We start from the raw sequence: 20,585 nt of genomic DNA on the forward strand, positions 1-20,585 counted from the left end.
TTATCATTTAATAGTAATATAGTGTAAATCTTAATCACTTTTTCCATAATTTCACTCTCCACTAATGTGAAATAGCTAAAAGCTACTGAAAGCCAGTAATTTTCACATCTTGTACAAGTTGATTGCATTTCTAGACATTTTACTTATTGATACACTTTTGACAGTCTAAATTTGCATTCTTCCCAATCCAGGTAGGCAATCATATTGAAGGGAGAATGTTTAAAAGTAGGATTGCCTTTTGTGAAATGGAAGGCCGAAAGACATGCTTTGGGTTTTTTCTTTTATTTAAAGGTTTAGTTTCTAGTTGTACTAAAATTTTTAGCTCATGAGGATCTACCAGTATTTCATTAAATTTTCTTATTAAGAAATGAATCCAAAATGCAAAAGCTTTTTAACAAGTAGACACCTGGCCTAACAAAACCTGAGTTGTGCTGTATTTGAGCTTATTAATATGTGACCTAAATGCCATTTAGTGGTCTGAGTTAGAGTCTTAACACATGAGTAAGAGAGCAGAAACAGAGAAATAGGTATAGAAGACCATTAAAGGCTACAGAAGGAAAAGAGGAGGATCTGGTGATGATTGATAAATTACTAAACAGTTTTGTTGTCTACATCTCTATAGCTAGCAATATAAAATGTTCTAGAAAAACTAGGCTAGTTTAAGCAGTTGTCTGTTAGCCTTTGAGGCTTTTTTATAGCACTTCTAGTCTTTCCTGGTATTGTGATGATTTATTTACTTAAGAAATATTTGAATGTTATGTATGGTAGCACTGAACAAAGGTACTAAGGACACAAAAAAAGTCATGGTTTTGGTTTTCAAGAGTTTTGTCTAGTATTCTGAAGAAGCATCATAAGATCTTGATATAACTTCTGAATTCTCAAAATTAAGTTATATTATGCTTAGTTCTGTAAATGGTGTGCATGAGAGCTTTTTGATTCAAATGAGTTGATTAACCAAGGCTATGGATTAAGAAGCATAGAGGACAAGGAGGTAGTGTTTAACGAGCATTAGCTTTGGCATCAGATCTGGTATCTAATCTTGTTTATGCCACCTTTTTATTGTGTGACCTTTGTAAATGTAAGCGTAAGCCCAATTTACTTACCTGTGAAGTGGGAGTAATAGTTACCCTTGCACTGTTGTTGGGAGGATTAGAAGGGATAAAGGATGTAATGCACCTAGCTCAGTTCTTAGTAGTTTTTGTGCACGGTAGCTGCTTTTATTATTGTGCAAGTAAAAATGATTCCTTTCAGAAGCACTGTAAATTAAAATTAAAAGCTTGTCTATGTAGTTATAGACTTTCTACATACTATAGCTTTCTAAACCAGTGATTCTGCACCTTTGTGACATTTTTGGTATAGGCTTTCTTTCCTGGGGCTCCATAAGGGAATTAATCCCTATAGGAAGAAGAAGGACTAATCTCTCTCAGTCCTCCTAGGAATGGCATGTATCTTGTATCACCATTCTAGATGCATATAAAAAAAGGGAATTTATTACTAATAATGGCATCAGAGATTAATTCTTCTGAGTCTTAGGCTGCTGGGACTGTATTACAACTATTTGAGAAGTGCTTAGAAATTCTCTTTTTTTTCTTTTTTTAAAAGATTATTTATTCATGAGAGAGAGACGGAGGAAGAGACACAGGCAGAGGGAGAGGCAGGCTCCATGCAGGGAGCCCCATGTAGAACTCAGTCCTGGGACTCCAGGATCATGCCCTGGGCTGAAGGCAGGCACTAAACTGCTGAGCCACACAGGGATCCCCCAGTGCTTAGAAATTCTTAAATTTATAAAAACAAAAGTTATTGCAAAGCATGCCTTCCTCTCTTTCTTAATAGGGTAGGGATTACTTACAGAGAATATAGTGTCTTCTGGCATTTGTTAATATTTCCAAGATAGAACTATTACCCTAATTAAGTGATTCTTAAACTTTTTCATTTTAAAGGTTGTTTTAGATGGGCCTAGTGTCCTGAAGACCATCTGTTCCATACTCGGTACCATATGGGACTGAACACTATCTCCTTAGAATGAATGGAATTAATCAATTTGTTTTTAATAAGATAATGGGTCAGTACCTGGTTTTTAGGTTTCAAAGATTCATTGAACTGGATTTTGAAATTTAGTATAAAAGTTTCAAAAGTAGTGTTTTTGTATACCACTTCTTCAAGGAAAAAAAAAAATTCTAGAGCCCAGGCATCTTGGGGAATGTTTTTTGTTATATACATCTTGGAGGTTAACCTTGTATTTTAATGTATTAGAGACTGAAATTCTGCAGAAGAGAGACAATTTTATTTATTAATCACTAACCTTACCAACCTTTTTGATCATCTAACATTTGTGAATGCCCTATAGAACTAGTGTTCTTTGTAATGCACTTGGGAAATGTTAATCCCCTTCATATTACATATGAGAAATGTTTTGGGCCGTATAGTTAAGTAGTGGTGGCAGACTTCACTGGATTTCTTCTGTACAATTATTATTCTACCCTCAACAGTTCCTTTCTTGCTATACCATCCTGTTTTTCATAAGTATTCGATTTATATTAGAAATAAAAGTAAAATTGTTGTCACGTGAGTATATATACCAAGTGAGCCATCTGGCTGAAGTTTAAGAACATATTTTGAGAACTACAGCACTGACATATTTGCAGCCTCATTTAATTGGCCTTGTCATTGTAAATGGTTTACAGACCTTAGGGGGATAGACTTCCTATGAGTTAATATATTCCTGGGGGAAATCTGTAAACAGGATAGAAAGAACTAGTTAACTCTGTAAACATTCAGAGATAGGGAGGCTAATCAGTTTGTTCTATGCTTTGATTACCATTAATGTAGAACTTTTTACTAACTTGTGTTTCTTATGTTTTGAAGTTTAATGTTATTAACAAAGTAAATGAGCCAACTGAACGTTCTCATCTCCCATTTATCCATTCTCTATGTTACGCTTATTTGAGAAATGGATTAAGAAAATAAAAAAAGGGATGTCAAATTCTGAGGACAAAAACTGAAGTCTTGGGGACTAAAAGATTTATCAAAGGGGTGGAAAGAATGATTATCGGAGATGTTTCTGAAGATCTATTGGTAGATTAAGGAAGGAATGTCTCTTTTGGGAATGTCTTTGAAGGTAGACCACTGTAAAACTGGAATGTCAGAATTTTTAAAACTACTAGCTGCATTTAACAGTTTAAGAAATTTGACTCAAGTTTTGAGGGAAGAATGGAAAGAGAAGTACTATACTCTCGTATTCTGAATAAAATTTAAAGGAGCGATTTATTAAAACGTGAAGGAATATACATGACTTATTTCTTAATGAGGGTATATCCATATGTAAAGTCTTGCTGAATTGAGAACTTTAGTAGTATTGGCACTTTCAAGGGTTTTAATCCAAGATTTGTTGTGACTTTTTCAAAATTGTATTGATAGCCTATACAATGCTAACTAAACTTCATGTATTTTTTGTCAAAGTTGTATTTCTTAGATTATTAACTTGACAGTGGTGATATTCTTTTCCCTTCATACCTTTTTGGCAGTATTTTCCTTTTCAAGACATGGATTAGGACTATACAATCTTATTCCCAAAATGTCTGGAAAGTAGAATCAGCTATGGAAGTGGTGAATGGTCAGTAAAATACCAGGATTAAGGTATTTTTCCAGGATTTAAATTTAAGATAGCATATCAGGTTGGACATTTCTCATTTTTCTGTTGTGTAATCTCATTACTGCATAGAACTTATCTGATGAGTAGTTGATTAACACGTGCTGTCTTAATTTCCAATGGAAAGGTTTCCTTCTCTCTAAAACTTGTGGATGCTATTGACATTATGATGTTCTTTTTGTCACTGCAGCCTCAGAGTGCAGACAAGTTTAATAGAGTAGATTAAAGGCATTATTTGTAACTAGATATGTCTTTTAAAGAACCTGCCCCATTTTATTGATAAAGAATTGGAAGACGCCCTGTTCTTATATGAAGTATTATATACAGTTTTATTGTTTCTATCATATTTACATTTATATAATTATATTTGATTTTTATTGGACTCAAATTGAGATGAGGAAGCAAACGACCTTTCTTTGATCTCATATATATATATATATACGTATATATATACACATACATATATATGCAAAATTTATATATATATATAAAAGAATTTGAGTAAATATATTGCAAGCTATCCATAAATAACTTTTAAAATACACTGCAATTGAGGACAATTAAGACATCCATACAGAATATCTTATATTCTGTAACAAACCAAAGACTGTTCTCTGGGTAGTAGAATTGAGCTGTCAATCAGTAGAGAATAAAGTCTAATTTGTTACTGCCAGATTATTATTTTAATCATGCTCATCATAACAGAAATGATGACTTAAATTGTAGATACGATATTTAAATTACATTAAAATAATTAGAATCATTAAATTCTTTGAAATTTTTATGCATTTAAAAGACTATGCTATAGATTTGTTAGGCAAGTCAATAGATATGTAAACTAGAAATTCAAATGTAAAAAAATCTTTCTGCATCTTCTTTGTAGATACTTAAAAGGTAAGAGAGAATTCTGATTACCATTTCAATTTACTTTTAGATACAGGCTTTTCAGGTTCAATAGAAACATCTGTTTCTAGATTATTTATTTTGCTGATATGGAGTTTTGCTGCACTTCATTTCTAAGTTTTATTGCCTTGTCAAACTTTGATTGGTTGATAGAAATGACAAAGTAAATAACTATCAACTCATCTATATTTAAATGAAATCGAAGGAAAGAATTTCAGAATTCTACTTAAAACACTAGCAGTTTGTCATATACTAATATTTGAAAAGAAAATATTTAATTGTTAATGAAAATAATATGACTTAGAAAAGTATAAAATTAGGATTCTGGATCCTGGAGACAAACTGGTTTTGAATTTCCTGCTCTTACAGCTACTAGGTGTATGATCTTAGGTGAGTTACTTCATTACTTTGTGCCTTAGTTTCCTCATCAGTAAAATTGTGATCATTTTAATATTGTATATGTCAGAGTTATTTTGAAGATTGAATGAGGCAGTATATATAAAATGCATAATATATTACTTGCTATATACTAAGTTCAATAAATGTTAAAAAATGAAAAGGTCGGGCAGCCCTGGGTGGCTCAGTGGTTTAGCACCGCCTTCGGCCCAGGGTGTGGTCCTGGAGACCCAGGATTGAGTCCCACATCAGGCTCCCTGCAAGGAGCCTGCCTCTCCCTCTGCCTGTGTCTCTGTCCCCCCCCACCTTCTGTCTCTCATGAATAAATAAATAAAAATCTAAAAAAAAAAAAAGTCATTATTTTATTTGTAACTGATTTTTACAAGTGAATGTAAATTATTTGGCTGGCTCACGGAGAACAGGATGTGACTTTCAGGATTGTGAGTTTGAGCCCCACGTTGAGTGTAGAGGATGACTTAAATAATTAGATTAAAAAATAAATTATTTTGAAGCTTCATCATTTGATTTTTAGTAAAAAAAAAAAAATGCAAGAGGGACACTGATGGCACTAAACTTCGTTTCCTACAGACATTTTTAAAGAAAAACTGAGCAGAATTTTTTATTCCTCCCATTTTTATAATGTAGCAGAAGTTTATACATGATAATTAACTTGGGACAGCTTTTGGTTTCTTATCTACCTATTCTATCATATGTTTACTGTAGTCTAAAGCTAATTTCTACAACTAGTTGTTTAACATAAACATACTTCAGTTTTTCTGTTTGTGGGTGAGGTTTTCTCTTTTGATTTCATATACTTCTGAATCAGAGTTCTCTGTATAGAGAACTATTTCCCAAAGAAATTAAAAAACATCATCTGATTAATTTTCTGATATTTGTACAGAACATGACATAATGCTATTATTTCCATTAGGATTTGTTTTTAAAGAAAGATTGGTGTAAACTTTTCATATGAAAAATGTAGATTTATATTTCTTAGTGGACATTCCATGGATATGTCAAATATGGTACCTTATTCAGAACCTGTTTTATTTTTTAGTTTATTTTAAGATAATTTTAGATTTACCAAAAAGTCGCAGATTTCATAAAATTCTCATATACTTTACCCAGTTTTCCTTCATGGTCTTATTTTATATAACCAAAGAACAAACATAGAAATCAGGATTTACTACTAGCAAATCTGTAAACTTTATTTGAATTTTGACCATTGTCCATTCACTAAGTGACCTTTTTCTGGTCCAGGATCTAACCTAGGATCTCATACTCTTGCACTAATTACCATGTCTCCTTAGACTCCTCCAATCTGGGATGCTTCCTCATTTTCTCTTTGCCTTTCATGACTTTAACTTTTTTTTTTTTCTTTGACTTTGACATTTTTGAAGAATACTAGCTAGTTAGAATGTCCCTTAACTTGTGTGTCTGGTATTTCTCATGAACAAATTGGGATAATGCATTTTTGGCAAGGATACCACAGAAATGATATGATGTCCTTAACATTAGTCAGTGCATTATATCAGGAGGTATATGGTATTGATTTGTTCTGTTACTGGTGACATTATCTTGATCATTTGGTTAAAGATAGATCTGCCAAGTTTCTATACTCTTAAAATTATTCTTTTTTCCCCTTTTGTGAATAGCAAGTGTTTTATGGGGAGATATTTTGTGACATTATAAATATCTTGTTTCTCATCATATTTTCAATTTCTCATATTCTCCTATATTCTCATCATAATTTCCATTAATTTTAGCATCCATCAATCTTGCTTGATCAGAACCTTTTGAATTTAATACTGTAACATATTTTGTTATTGATGTATTTCTTGTTATAGATGGATAAGTGTCTCAAAGGAATTAATGTAAAGGCAGCATAATTCATAAAACATCACTGTTTTTCTTTCTGTAGTCTTTTCATCTGTTTCTGAATGCACTTATTAGGGATGTAGCACAATCCAAGGTACTGGAATAAAAAAATGTGATAGAAAGATAATCCTTTTTCCCCCCCGGTATCTTGTATATATACTTCAGTATATGCTGGCCATTATAAGAACAAAGCCAAATATTTCATACTAGCAAAATAAACAGGTGGAAAAGAGGTAAAAATAATAGTCTGGATTAATTATGAAAAGAATTTATGAGGGCAATTTAGAAAATTTTCTTAACAATATACTTTTACCAAGGTTTTCTTTCCTTGTCAAATCTAGAGGCCTTTTTCATTCAAAGTAGGCAATGGAAAATTTAAATAATTTTGTGTTTAATCTTCTTGACCTTGAAGTTGCTGTTTTTTTTTTTTAACACAATGTATGTTTTTATGATTGCCTTTTGTCTTTTATTCTGTGGTAGATTAACTACTTTAAAAAATGTGTTATGCATTGTTTATCTGTTTTACTTCATCTTCTACCTTAATCCGTGGATCATGAAAACACATTACTTGTCTCTTGTTTATCTGTTAACAAATACTTGATGTTTAGACCTAGTGGAGTAACTTGAATCTCAATAACATTTTTGGGTAGTATCATTTCCAAAAGGGTGAAGAGAAAATATATGGTTAATCTTAGAATTTGGTAGATCTTGAAACATTCTAATAATTAGGGTTTTTCATTCTTACTACTACTTTCTTCTTGGGGTGCCTAGGTTAAGCGTCTGCCTTGGGCTCAGGTCATCATCTCAGGGTCCTAGGGTAGAGCCTTGCATCAGGCTCCCTGCTTAGTGGGGAGTCTGCTTCTCCCTCTCTCTGCCTCATAATGCTCTGCATTCCTTAAAGTTTCAGGCTTTCTTCCTTATTTTTGTGTTTTTGAAGTGTATCCTACTCAACAGTATATACAAGATTGTGGATTAGAAGTAATCGTTTTCTCCAGAGTCAGTACAATACCATGGCTAATTCTAAAGAAGCTGGTTTTGTTTGTTAGTTCCTTTGCTTTTTGGCATGATCTCCCTTTTTCAAACTGAATATCTAAAATTGGGTGTTCTGGCAATATCTGATTTCTTACTAATTTTGAATCTGGAAAAGACCAGTAGAAAATCTATAATAGGTGTTATAATTTAGCAAAAATTTTTATCATCTTAGGATACCTTTGAAGTTCTGCTGACCGTGTTGGAAAAACCATCCTAGAAATTGATTTCTTCCAGAAGAGATACATGAAAGTAGTATTTTTGATAATTTTTATTTTCTTTGGGGTTAGAAAGTTGAACATTTTAGTGTCTACTTTAGATAATCAGCCACTTGACAAAATTCTTCTTTTTGTTTCTTGATCAGTAGTCTTCATTCATTTGTAAAACATTTACAGAATTAACTCACTGTGTCAGCTCTTTCTGGAGATACGGTTTCTGTTATGGTTTTCTTGATTTTCTTCTTACTGCCAGCTGGGACTGTTCTGGGAACCTGGAGGGGTTTGTGAGAAATTCTTTTCTTTATAGACAGCCATAGAACTAGTAAGGAGTGATGAAAGATGAGTTAAGAATATGTTATATCATGGCTTAACTTAGCATAGAATGTTTTATTTTATAGATGATGTATAAATATGTAAATCAGCAAGTTCAATTTTAGTTATAATACAAATGAATAGAAATAGTTTATAGAAACATATTGCCTCTTATTTCGTTGCTTAAAAATGATTAGGCTTAGGTTTTTCTCTTTCTTCAGTATTAGCAATGCTTAAAACTAATAAGCAGTACATGCTCATTTAGTAATTTAGTACTGAGAACAAATACTGCAAATAGTCTAGTCTGAACATTTCAGGAGAATTTCTCAGAGTGGTATTTATATATAAAATTCTTAGATTTATTGTTTCTGATTTGAATATAACTGAATTTTCACTAAGAATCTTTAAAAATTGAAATATTATTGATAAGGTTCAAGTGATTTTATTGAGGTGTAGTGGATTAGTAGACCTCCTAACATCCATTTGAGTTCCTTTGTGGCATTTTAGCACTGGTGGATTTGTTAGCTTTGTTTTGAAATTTATTCTCTTAGCAGTTGAAATACAAGTTCTCCAGTGGAGTGCTTATTTTTTCCATCTCTTTAAACATCAGAAGAGTAGAAGAGTGGTGTCTTAAAATAGAATTAAGTAAGGTCCTACTGTGTCATTCTTAAGAGCCTTTGTCAATAGTAGTCTCACAATGGCTGCTCTTTCTTGTTTGAATAATGATCTCATTTTGAAAGTGCCTTTACATTTTTCTTTATAAATGATACATTATCAAATCCATAGTCTTCATAAATAATTAACTCTTGAAGCAAGAGAGATACGAGCGCTTCTCAATGATTCAAAATAATTTCTATTTAAGGACATTTGTTTATTCATTTTTGAGTATGAATATGTTGAATCCACAAGTTTTGGTACATCAGGCAAAACAAGTTATTTCCTGAAAGTAATCTCACTTGGGAGAAGTTTATGAGTGGATCTGCTTCTCCAGCCCTATAATTATCTATCCTAAGACCATTTGTTTTTGCTTTTAATATGTTTGTATTTTTCAGTTATGAATCCTGTGGGGTATGGTAAAGAAATCAAGGCTTTAGAGCTCCTACTGTATGAGAAATTGTAAACTTAGCCTACTATTAATCTGAGCAAAATATGATTTGTTAGGAGTTATTTTTCATTTTGAAAGTGAAGCGAGCCTGTAACTTAAAAAAAAAAAAATTACTAGTTGTATTTCCTGTTCCCAAGTGGAATGCTCCCTTTTTGTCTGTGTTTTCAATCAGATGCACTGTTACTACTGATTAGTATTCAAGAAATAAGGGAAAACGGGGAAATTTGGGAAATCATATCTTCATAGTTTCTGAATTTACTTTTTAAAACTTTAAAGTGGTTAAGGTTTACTTAGATCTCATTAATTTGGGAATCTTTAATCTTATAGTTTATATTAAAATATTAGATATGAAAAATAATCATTTTTCAAGGGAATTGATTAGAAAAGACTAGAGGGTACATTTTTAGTAATTAAAAAAATACTTTTATAGCACCTGTTTGCACAGTATACAGTAATCCCTCCTTATCTTCCAAGACTCCAAGTGAATATCTGAAAATGTGGGTATTACCGAACCCTGTATATACTGTCTTTTTCTCTGTGCATAACATACCTATGATAAAGTTTCACTTATAAATTAGATACAGTAAAAGATGAACAACAGTAATAAAATAGAACAATGATAACAAAAATGTGATAAAAGTTATGTGAATGTGGTCTGTCTCTCAATATCTTATTGCATGTCCTTCACCCTTCTATTTGTAATGATGTGAGATGATAAAATGCTAGTGATGAGATGAAGTGAGGTGAATGACCAATGTGACGTAGCATTAGGCTGTTGTTGACCTTCTGATGATGTGTCAGGATCATCTGCTTTTGGATCATGGTTGAACAGGGTAACTGGAACCACAGAGAGCAAAACCACAGGGGGTCTGTAGGTACTACTAAGATGGCTGTGGGGCCTACTGTAGGTACAATGAATACATAAATAAGCTAGCTATGATGTATTAATGCTAAGCTTTTCTCATCTGTTGAAAAGCACCCCCTTAAGAACTCCAGCTGTGGAATACTTTGTTAATCTATTTGGGATTATAGTGTTTTGTTTTTTGACTCTTGAAAATACCTAATTAGAGTACAATTCTTGAGATATTTAGTATTCAGATCTTTTTCTAGTTTGTACTCCTTTCCTCTCATCATCCCTCATAATGTGATATGTGACCTCCTCAATGTGATTATACTATGAAATACTGTGGTAAGCTATTGCTTAAAAAGTATAGTCTTCAAAACTCAAAGACTTTAGGACTTAAAATCTATTGGAAACTTAAAAATAAAAAAAAAAATAGCTGCCACATAGGCTTATAAGGTACTTTCGTAGTTAGTTGATACCTCTTGCTAGATGGCACTTGCACCCCCTGGACTTCTTTTAGATATCTTTTTTCACTTCTTTACATTTTGGAAATCACAGATTTGATGGTTAAATTCATAGGTTTTCTTTTCTTAGTCCAAACTGTTTTCATTTCTCACTTGTACAGAATTGGATATATTCCTAAAGTAGAAGGGTTAGCTTGTCTTTCTTCTTCAGGCTTTAAAAAAAATTGAGTCTAAATGTTGTTAGGTAATGGAATAACGATTCCTTTTCAGCTGTTGGTATATTTCCAAACTGGCTGCCAGAGCCAAGAGGAAGTGAAGGCTTTAAAACACTAACTTTGGTTGGTTGCTACTTTCTTAGTGCTGAGACTATAACCTTTGTTGGTTGATTGATAGAGAACAAGAGAGCACAATCCTCGTTCCACTAACAGGTAAGGAACCTTTCTGATAACCAGTTGGCGTGAGAGAGAAATTACCCGATGACATTTTTTCCTTAATTTATCCACAAATATAACATGTCCATGAAATACTATACTGTGACTGTGTTCTATACAAAAGGAATGTGCAGCACCTTTCTATTTAAGAATAAGATCTGAAATTTAATAGGGATTTATCACTCTGTACTACAAAGTACAATTATCTATTTTCTACTTACGTAAAAGTTTACCCTGCAGTCCCTGTAACTTTAAATACATATCTGCCGATCTTACTCTCCTTTCAGCTTTTCCTTGATCAGATGCTATGTGCTTTGACTTCTTTCTCTTATTTACCTTATTCCTATAATAAAGTAAACTATTTTCCAGTGTCTTTATCATCATCTATTATTTGGGTATATCTTACTGCTTTAATTCCTGCATTATAGCCATTAATGATTTATTTCCTGGTCCTTCTTGACCCCAAACCAATGATCATACAATTTATAAAAGATTTGGAGATTGTATTCCCTATGTCCACTGTTCTGCCCTCCTACTTTTAAATATGAGTGCTTGAAGAATGAATCTTTTCTAGGGACAGTAGTCGTAGCTTGATAAAATTTAGGTTTAGCTTTGTATTGCTGTAATATGGGACTGTAGTCTGATTAATTCTTTAAATTACTGGAGACTTTAAAACGAGAACAAATTCAGCTTCTTAGACAATTCCCAAAGTTTAGTAATATTTCTGTTAATATGCTTGATTATTCTGTTTCTCCTTTTCAATCCATCTTCTTCTCTTTGGCAGAAGATTAACTGGAACTCCTCCTTTGATATATCTGAGGTCGAGTGCCTTTCCCGGTCCCTTTAAGACAACTGTGCTCTTGTTTCTAGTCCTAATTTATCATTTTTTTGAGTTGGTCTTCCACTCGAAGTCGGGTGGTTTGTCACAGAGAATGTTACGGCTTACACCACGATAGGTCCCTTCTTAATAGTTACTGAAGAATTAATCATTTGTGGTGACAGATTTCTAAAGTTCAAATTAAGGAGGCACTAAAGAAAGTATGCTCAAGGGTAGCTCCTTTTTATCCTGAGGATAAGTCATTACAAACTCAAATGACCAGAGAATGTAATTTCTTAATAAGAATTTTTTCTTAAATCTATATTCAGCTCTCTATTTCAGTGCTTCTCTCCTACCAGAGGTGCAAGGAGTGATCCTAGAACCACAGATACAGCCAAGACCACGGAGAGCTTTTGACGTCAGGGGTCCACTTTCTCCACTGAACCCTTGGAAGCAGAATATCCAGCTTCTGGAGAGAGTGGGAAAGGATAATAAACAAGTGGGTGCTTTCCATTATTTACTTGGGTTTATTTATAGATTGGAGTGTCCTTCCATTGCCCATTTAATTCTATTGGGTTCATTATAAGAACCAAGTGGGGCTGCAACCTGTTTATTTTTTTTTCTAAGAATGCTAACTAGTGCCCATTCAAAACAGATACCTAACAATTTATTTAATTTTCTCTCCAGATAATTAAAGCAGTGGATGATTTGGGCACTAGATTTGGTGACTGCTTGTATAGTCCACGGGAATTTTAAAAAGGAATGTTTGCCCATTTTAACCTTTAATGGTATTAGTGGACTTCTAAGTGCTCTTTTATATTCCAGTAATTAAGAAGTTTTTGTATTTCATCTTTGGGCAAGCTGGACATCTGAACTGTCCTAATTTATGCTGTCTGATGTCCAGGTGTTATCCTACTCTGTTAGAACTTTTTGGTCTTTTTCCTAACTCAAACTTTAGGACTTCATATGAATTAGATCTTTTAGAAGATACAATGATAGTACCTTTATGGTTTTACTGTCAAATCGAGGCTTCATTCTTTAATAAGATGAATGTGAATGATTATAAGTTTCAGGATATATTATCCCTGAAAGCTACGTTAAATATATACTCATAAGTAGTTTCCCATTCCCTAGGAATAATGTTATTTGTGGCAAAAGAGCCTTGTCCTAGATGTTTCCCATGGCATTAAGATGGTTTTCTCTTAGTTTCTTTGATGCCAAGGGTAGGATTTGATTCCAGGAAGTTCTTATCATCTACAGTGGGTAGAACGTGAACTTTGGTGTCTTTGGCAAGTTTTCATTTTTCCTTGGTGGATTCCTTCTGTGACTCCAGGTATCTTGATAATGGGAGACCGGTTTATTTGTTCTCTAATTGCCCAGATTTCTTTCAACTGGTAAACATCATACTTCTTCAGCAAAAGGAACTCTTCTAGCAGAGCCTTCATGGATGATATCTGTCACACATGCAGCACCTGCAGTTTGGAAGGCAGTGGTGAACGGAGCCACGCAATATATCTAGAAGACACAAGGATGAGAGAGCCACCTGTTCTTGTCATTTATAAACTTTAAGATTTACTCTGGTGTACTCTTGGTCTGGAAACGGAAAGGCTCAAATAATGAAATAATTTTTTCAGATTGGAGTTTTACATGGCCATGCAAACATTCCTTTCTATTCAGAAGACTGAAATAGAGGAAATATGAGAGACTCCTTTCTTTTAAAAGCAGCTCTCTGTTTCACTTAAAAGATTTGTGGGATTGAAAAATCACCTTAATGAAGCAGGCAACCCCCCGCCCCCGTTTTTTTTAGTAGTATAGGAGATCCCAAAGACTTCTCAAACTGTTTTTTGTTGCCTGACACTGAAAAGAGCTAGTAAACAAAAGGTGAACTTAATTATTCCCAAATTATGTTTAGTGTTAGGATACACTCTTTCAGGCTTATCTTTTTCTGGTCTTGAGCCTTAATTCTTATTTGTCAAATCAACAAAGATACCAGTATAAAGACATCTTTTGAGATCAAATAGGTTGGTCGGTCTTCTAAAGTAGTAAATATCTGTTAAATTTGAGGTATTGTTCTGCCTTGAAGTTTGAATGATACTGAAAGGAAGAAGTGTTTTATAAGAGCAAAGGCTATTAGTAGTATTAGAATAAGCCTCTACATGTGAATAAGTGTTGCAAAATAGTTACCCAAATGGAAGTAGTTATCAAAATGTTTCTATTTTTCTCTTTGGTATCTATTAAATAGTCAGTCAAAAGCTATTAAGGAAGTTTTTGAAAGTTATTTGATGCTGCCAGTTTGTTTTATTTGGTATAGTTTTTTGGAATAGAAATTCTAGAATCCTTAATATGGGAGCATCTAAAATGTTTTAGGAATCTTGAAGGTCTTAGGAACCACATTTACTAAGTTATAACTTGGCCTTTAGTCTTTCTTTCCATGAGACCTGTTTTTTGCCTCATTAATTATAAATTTTTGTATAGTACTTAAAAGTTTAAAAGATCAATTTGAACTAAAATTTCCGTAGGGAGCTCTGAATTCCCATAAATGATTACAGCTTTTTAACTTGATTTGTTGCTGTTAAATATGAATAAGACAGTCTTTACAAACACATAAATTTAAAAATACCCACCATTTTAGAAATAACTCAGGGGAAATTAAAGTGAAATTTGCTTGGAAATTAAGTTGAACTCTTTGAACCACAGTACCAACCAGTTTATGGCCTGTGCGATTATAAGCCTTTTGTTTCAGCTTTAAAGATGAAAAGTGATTTAATCTCTTAACCTCATGCTTTGATTAAATTTTAGCTCTGTTCCTTAAAGTGTGCAAAAGAAATGTAAGTGCATTTCCATTTACCTCATGCCACTAAAAGCTATTTAAAAGTGAAACTTTTTGTATATTAATGTGAACTGATTTGTTTATTTAAACTTTTATTTTGATACATTTTCCTTTCAGATTTTTTTATATTTCGTGTCACTATGCAATTCTATATTTTTCAGTGTTTATTTTATGATTATTAGTATAAGCTAATTTTTTTCCTAGAATGACTAATTGTGTAATATTTGTATTATGTGATCATTTGAAAACTAATAAATATTTTCTCCATGAAAAAAATGCACTTACTGATAAATGGCTTATTTTGTTTCAGGAGTAGACAATGAAAACAATATTTTTAAGTGTATTTTAATTTTATGTGTCATCCTCTAAGTATTTCTGAATATATATCCTATTCTTGTGTATGTTAATCTTTTTTGAAAAAATTTTTAAAAAACTGTTAAATTAAAATGATTATTCATTGGGTCACCCAGTGCCAAATGTATGAAATAGGTAATCTATTTATTTAGTCTTTTTTCCCATTTTCCTGATTAGTTTCATCTTTGTTTCCAGAAGGGGGTTGGTTTCTTTTTTTTTTTTTAGATGCCATTTTGGTGTGTCCATTTTGCAAACCATTAAAACTCTCGAGCAAATATTGTAAATATCAGGAATAAACATGGTCAAATCTTTTAAAGTGAGATTGATCAAAATATAAACGGAAAGGTAAAACCCGTTACAAAATAGCATATAAAAGACAAATCCTCGCCTTAGGAAAAAAAAAAAAAAGCATTTGGAAATAATGGCCGATTGGAAAACTACCCAATTCACTAGAGCTGTTAACAGGAGACAAAAAATATTTTATATTTTAATGTTCTGTTTGAACTGATAATCATAGGAGAAATTTTAAGAGTCTCTTGCTTTTAACTTTATCAAGACAACATGGAAAAGGATAAAGCTTAGTTTTTATGATTATAGCTACATAAACTTAATTGAAGCCACTGGAACAATTTACCTTTTCTATGTAGTTTTCTAGAAGCAAGAGGGATTTTCCTTTTGATTAAGAAGTGGACTCCAAAAATTAAAAATCAATGTTGGAATGGGGTCCTCCTAGACAAGAAATAAAAGTTGGATTAATGACAACTTGTGGATTAAAATGAAACAGTTTGGCTTCCCAAGGAAATTACACTCTGAAAAAATAAAAAGGAAATTCTGATATAGAATAGTTACTGTTTGGGGATAGCAGGAAGCTGAAATTCTTGGCCTTATTACTCTGGTAAGTTTGGAAAAGAAGTTAAGATTCTGTGGATAAGATTTTGGTTTTAGAATTAAAGCCATTAAAAGATTCACAGACCTATTTCAATGGAAGGCTATATTTTTTACTTGAATTAAAAAATTTTATAAGCTTTAACTATACGTGCCTAAAAGACTGGGGTGTGGGGTGTTGAATAAAAATTTTGTACTAGAAACTTCGAGCATAATGTAAAAATAATGGTGAAATGAGAGTTTTATATACTTTAATTTTTATTATGTGGACTCTTCCTACATTTGTCTTCAAAATAAAAACATTACAGAATGTTAAACATGGCTTACCTTTATATCTTTGAGGTATGAGAACATAGGCTTATTGTTTCACCATCATTCATTGGATTAACTATAGTATAAAATTTTGTTTTGTTCTTTAGTGAGGAGACAAAATAGCTTTTGTTTAAAAAAAAGTAAATGTCATATAAACAGTGTGGCTGACAAAGAACTGACCTTACAGTTTTTTGTAAATATGAGCTCACATCTTATTCTTATTTTGCTTTGCTATATTGAAATAATTGGGTAAAATGTCAGTGCTTAGACATCCTAAGCAATTTTTTGCTTTCTTTTCATTCAGGTATTTTTACTTCCTGTTAAAAAGATTGCATATTAATATAGTCCTAAAATGTGAAAGATTTTTGTTTTCAAAAATAAGCACATAGGTGCTCTAAAATTATTTCCACTAATATCATCAAGGTAATTAGATCACTGCATTAAAAATGTTAGGGAACTTCAAAGTATGCTTCGGAATTTTCAGGAATTATGATCAAAAGGGATCTCTACTCGAGGTAAGGTATGGCATAGGTAGAAAAATGTTAAAAAATGTGTTCAATGAAATGTCTGATGGTAAACTACAACAGATATCCTTGGATTTTGAGACAGGTGTAGAATTAGGAAAATAATTTTTCTAAAAACGTCTCTGCCAGAGAAGAGAAAAAGATAAATCACAGATTTGTTTTTGTAGGACTTTGGAATGCATTTAGATAACATATACCCACCCAGATATTGTTTCTTTGGTATACTTAGCCTCCTATGTGTCAGGGCATCTTTTATCTGTGCACTCTCTCTTAGTGTTATCATCCACTTTTAATTTAGTATTTCTTAAGCTCTGAGCACTATTAAAATATTACAATTTGTATGGAAAGTGGAGTACATATTCCATGAGATTATTGTCTGGCTTCATTTTGCCTGTTTTTCTTAAGTGCTATCTAGAACTAGAAAACAGTTGTACTGAATAATTTTTATCTTGGTTTAAGAAATTTTGAGTTTTAAAAGTATGCATTTATGCTGCAACTTAGGGGAATTTGTTACATAAGGCTTAAAAAATAATAATGTTGGCTAGCATGTAAAATCATTTAGAGAAAAACATGCTACTCTTCTCTGAGGAATATTAAGTAGGTTCACAGAGTAAAAGTGTTAGCATATACTATTTAGTACATCTAGAAACAAAGGAAAATTCAATATCCAATACAAATGATCTAGAAAAATGATTTAGGTTTATTTCCCCCTAGAAATACGAGTATAGTTTATTCAATAGATGGTACCATAGAAATCATAATAATCTTTTATCCTATCTTTTAATTCTTATTATAAGAATACTAGCTTGTGGACATTGGTGTTCAGTTAAAATAGTTCACTATTCCATTTTCACCTTTATGGTAGCGCAAAAGATTGTGTTGGTGTGTAAACTAGAGATACAACTCACTACTTCATGAGGTAGATGACCCCATATTTAGGATACTCTAATGGTGTGAAGTTGATCCGTATTTGCTTCCGTGTCCTATTTTTTTTTTTAACTACCATAGACCTTGTCTAGTTAGCATCCTTGTTTTATACAAAGTAATGAACATGCAAGGATATCTCCTGTATATCTGATATCACGCAGTTGATAAACAACTGTAGGACTCGGGTCTCCTGACCACAAGCTGCTGCCTTCTCATGTTGATCCTAGTTCTGGACAACATAGGTTGATTTCCTTCAAATATGACAGCCTTCCGGTGTTGTAAGATGGCTGTTTTACACCATTAATTTCAAGCGTGTTTTGTTGCGCTTATTTTTAAATAGATCAAGCACCTCCATTTTATTGCTCTTACTCATGTAACTTTGTTTTGAACTCCGTAAAAGTCTTTTTTTTTTTTTTTAATTTCTGAACATGCTTCAGTTTATCATTGTTCTCAATGTGTGACACCGAGCCAACACATGACAGGTGTGTTCCACCTGTTTGGCCTTAGAATACCCCTGTCACTTTGTTTATCCTTACCTATCCAGTAAGGTGCTTAATTTTATACACAAAAATTCTGTAGTGATATGCAAAATATTTTGTATCTAAAAATTAGGCTAGTAGTTAGTCTTCATGTACTGGCAAGTGTGTACAGTTGAGTGGGAAAAAAAAAAGTAGTAGCTAAGGCCTTGAGGAGTCCTAGTTTAAAATGTACAGTCTTCCATTCTTTGCTTGCTTAGTTCTGGCTGAGATTAACTATACATTCCATTTTAAATGACTTGCATAATGTGAAAAATGTTATTTTTCAGGTGATTCTTGCTAATTTAAGGGTAACCAGGCCCTTTGGAGCTAAACTGTTGACACGGGACTGACAATGAGAAGAAAATCAACTTGTGTTTAGTAACGTAATTAAAATTAGAAACCAAAGGCTACCTCAGTGGAAAGGTTTGGGATGTGTCCCAAACAGCAGAAGATGAAGTAGCAGCCCTGGAAATCTGAGAATATGGCCTACGTTCTAATGAAATCAGCATAGTTTTGAAATACAAGTGCGAATACTATAGCGATGTTTTAGCATACCAACATTTTAAATTACAATGAAATAATTAGCTTTTTTCGCCCAAATTTTTAAATTGAGCTCCTGTAAGACACAAGGTGTTTGTTTAATGGTTGCATGGGCCTCTCTGGGTACTACAGGTTTACCTTTGTTTGAGAAATACCTGTTTGAAAGAGGGCATATTATCCTTCTTGAGTTAGAATTTTAGGGCAAATGAGGGAGAAAAGAACAAACACATGCCTGCTCTGTGCAGCTTTGGCCAGGTGCTTTATATGTATTTACCTAATGTAACCTAGCAGACCTGTGAGAAAGGTGACCTTTTTCATTTTACACCCAAAGTTACTGAAGCCCAGAGGTTTCAGAATCTGCCCAAGGGCACATAATCAGTAAGCAACAAAGATGGCATTTGAAAGACCTGTCAAAATAGAACTTTATTGCACCTTTGATTGCTAAATATCTTTGCCAAAAAGAATGCATGTTCTCAGGAACGTATTTTATAGAACCTCAGTGTTTAATGTAGATAAAAGGGATATTTTCTTAGTATGCAATTTTTAAAATCCACTCTTTTTAAAAAAGAGTTTATTTTATTTTTACTTATTTTATTTACAGGAAATATTTTAGTTTTACAGGAAAATTGACCAGAAAGTACAGAGAGGCCCCCGCAACCCCCAATCATATACCCTATTTTCCCTCTCATATTTTACTTTGTTCTTAACCTCTCACTTCTGGGTTGCACATTTTTTGCAATTAATGAACTAATATTGATAGACATCATTAGGATTTACTTTTGTGTCAAATACAATTTGGGTTTTGCTAAATATTTTTGTGTTCATGAGAGCTACTGATCTGTAATTTTCCTTTCTTGTAATGTCTGTCTGATTTTGATACTAGATTTGCCTCGTAGAGTGAGGAATTATTCCCTTTATTTCTTCTTTCTGAAAGAGATTGCAGAAAGTTAGTATCATTTCCTTAAATATTTGCTAGTGTTCACCAGTGAAGCCATCTGAGCTTGGTGCTTTCTTCTTGTGAAGGCTATTAACTGCTGATTCTATTTCTTTAATACAGATAACCCTATTCAGTTTGTTTCTTGTGTAAGTTTTGATAGAGTGTATCTTTTATGGAATTATTTCATCTCAAGTTTTCAAATTTGTAGTGATAGGGTTATTCATAATACTCCTTAATAGCTTTTAATATCCAAAGGACTGGCTGTAATGGCCCCTCTTTCATTTGTAATATTAGTTGTTTCTTCTTTTCCACTTGTTAGCCTGGCCAGAGATTTATCAATCTTACTGATAAAATAGCCAGGTTTTTTTACTTTTTTTTTTTTTTCTGTATTTTAGAGTTTTCCATCTCATCGATTTCTGTTCTAATTTTTATTTCTTCTACTTGCCTTAGGTTTATATTGCTCTTCTTTCTAAGCATTGTTTTTGCACTATCCCAGTATTCTGATAAATTGTATTTTCATCTTGTAGTTCTAAATATTTTAAAATTTCTCTTGAGGATTTTTTTTTTACACCAGTGTGTTATTTTGAAGTATGTTGTTTAATCTCCATGTATCTTGGGATTTTCATCTACCTGTGAATATTTGTTATTGACCTTTAGTTTAATTCCACTGTGGTTTGAGAGCATTCTCAATGTTGTTTCTATCCTTTCATAT

The 20,585-nt window shown here is 32.6% G+C and overlaps 1 protein-coding gene across 7 annotated transcripts in view; it reads left to right on the plus strand.

The window, feature by feature from the left end:
• TSC22D1 (TSC22 domain family member 1) overlaps window positions 1-20,585 on the plus strand; it is a 131,199-nt gene that overhangs the window by 19,869 nt on the left and 90,745 nt on the right. Inside the window, exons 2-3 of one of the 7 annotated variants that reach the window (XR_003147937.3) lie at window positions 12,376-12,545; window positions 13,380-13,570. The exons of 1 other annotated variant lie outside the window; for it this stretch is intronic. Coding sequence is in view for 3 of the 6 variants with exons in the window: in XM_025478227.3 (XP_025334012.3) it covers window positions 12,389-12,545; window positions 13,427-13,444 (175 nt within the window). In the remaining 3 variants the exon portion in view is untranslated. Of the gene's footprint in view, window positions 1-12,375; window positions 12,546-13,379; window positions 16,433-20,585 lie in introns of those variants that run through there. 5 more of the 7 variants (XR_003147936.3, XM_025478227.3, XM_025478228.3 and 2 more) reach the window with 5 other exon arrangements.

This window comes from Canis lupus, chromosome 22 (genome assembly GCF_003254725.2).
Source record: "Canis lupus dingo isolate Sandy chromosome 22, ASM325472v2, whole genome shotgun sequence".
NCBI classification, from domain to species: Eukaryota; Metazoa; Chordata; class Mammalia; order Carnivora; family Canidae; genus Canis; species Canis lupus.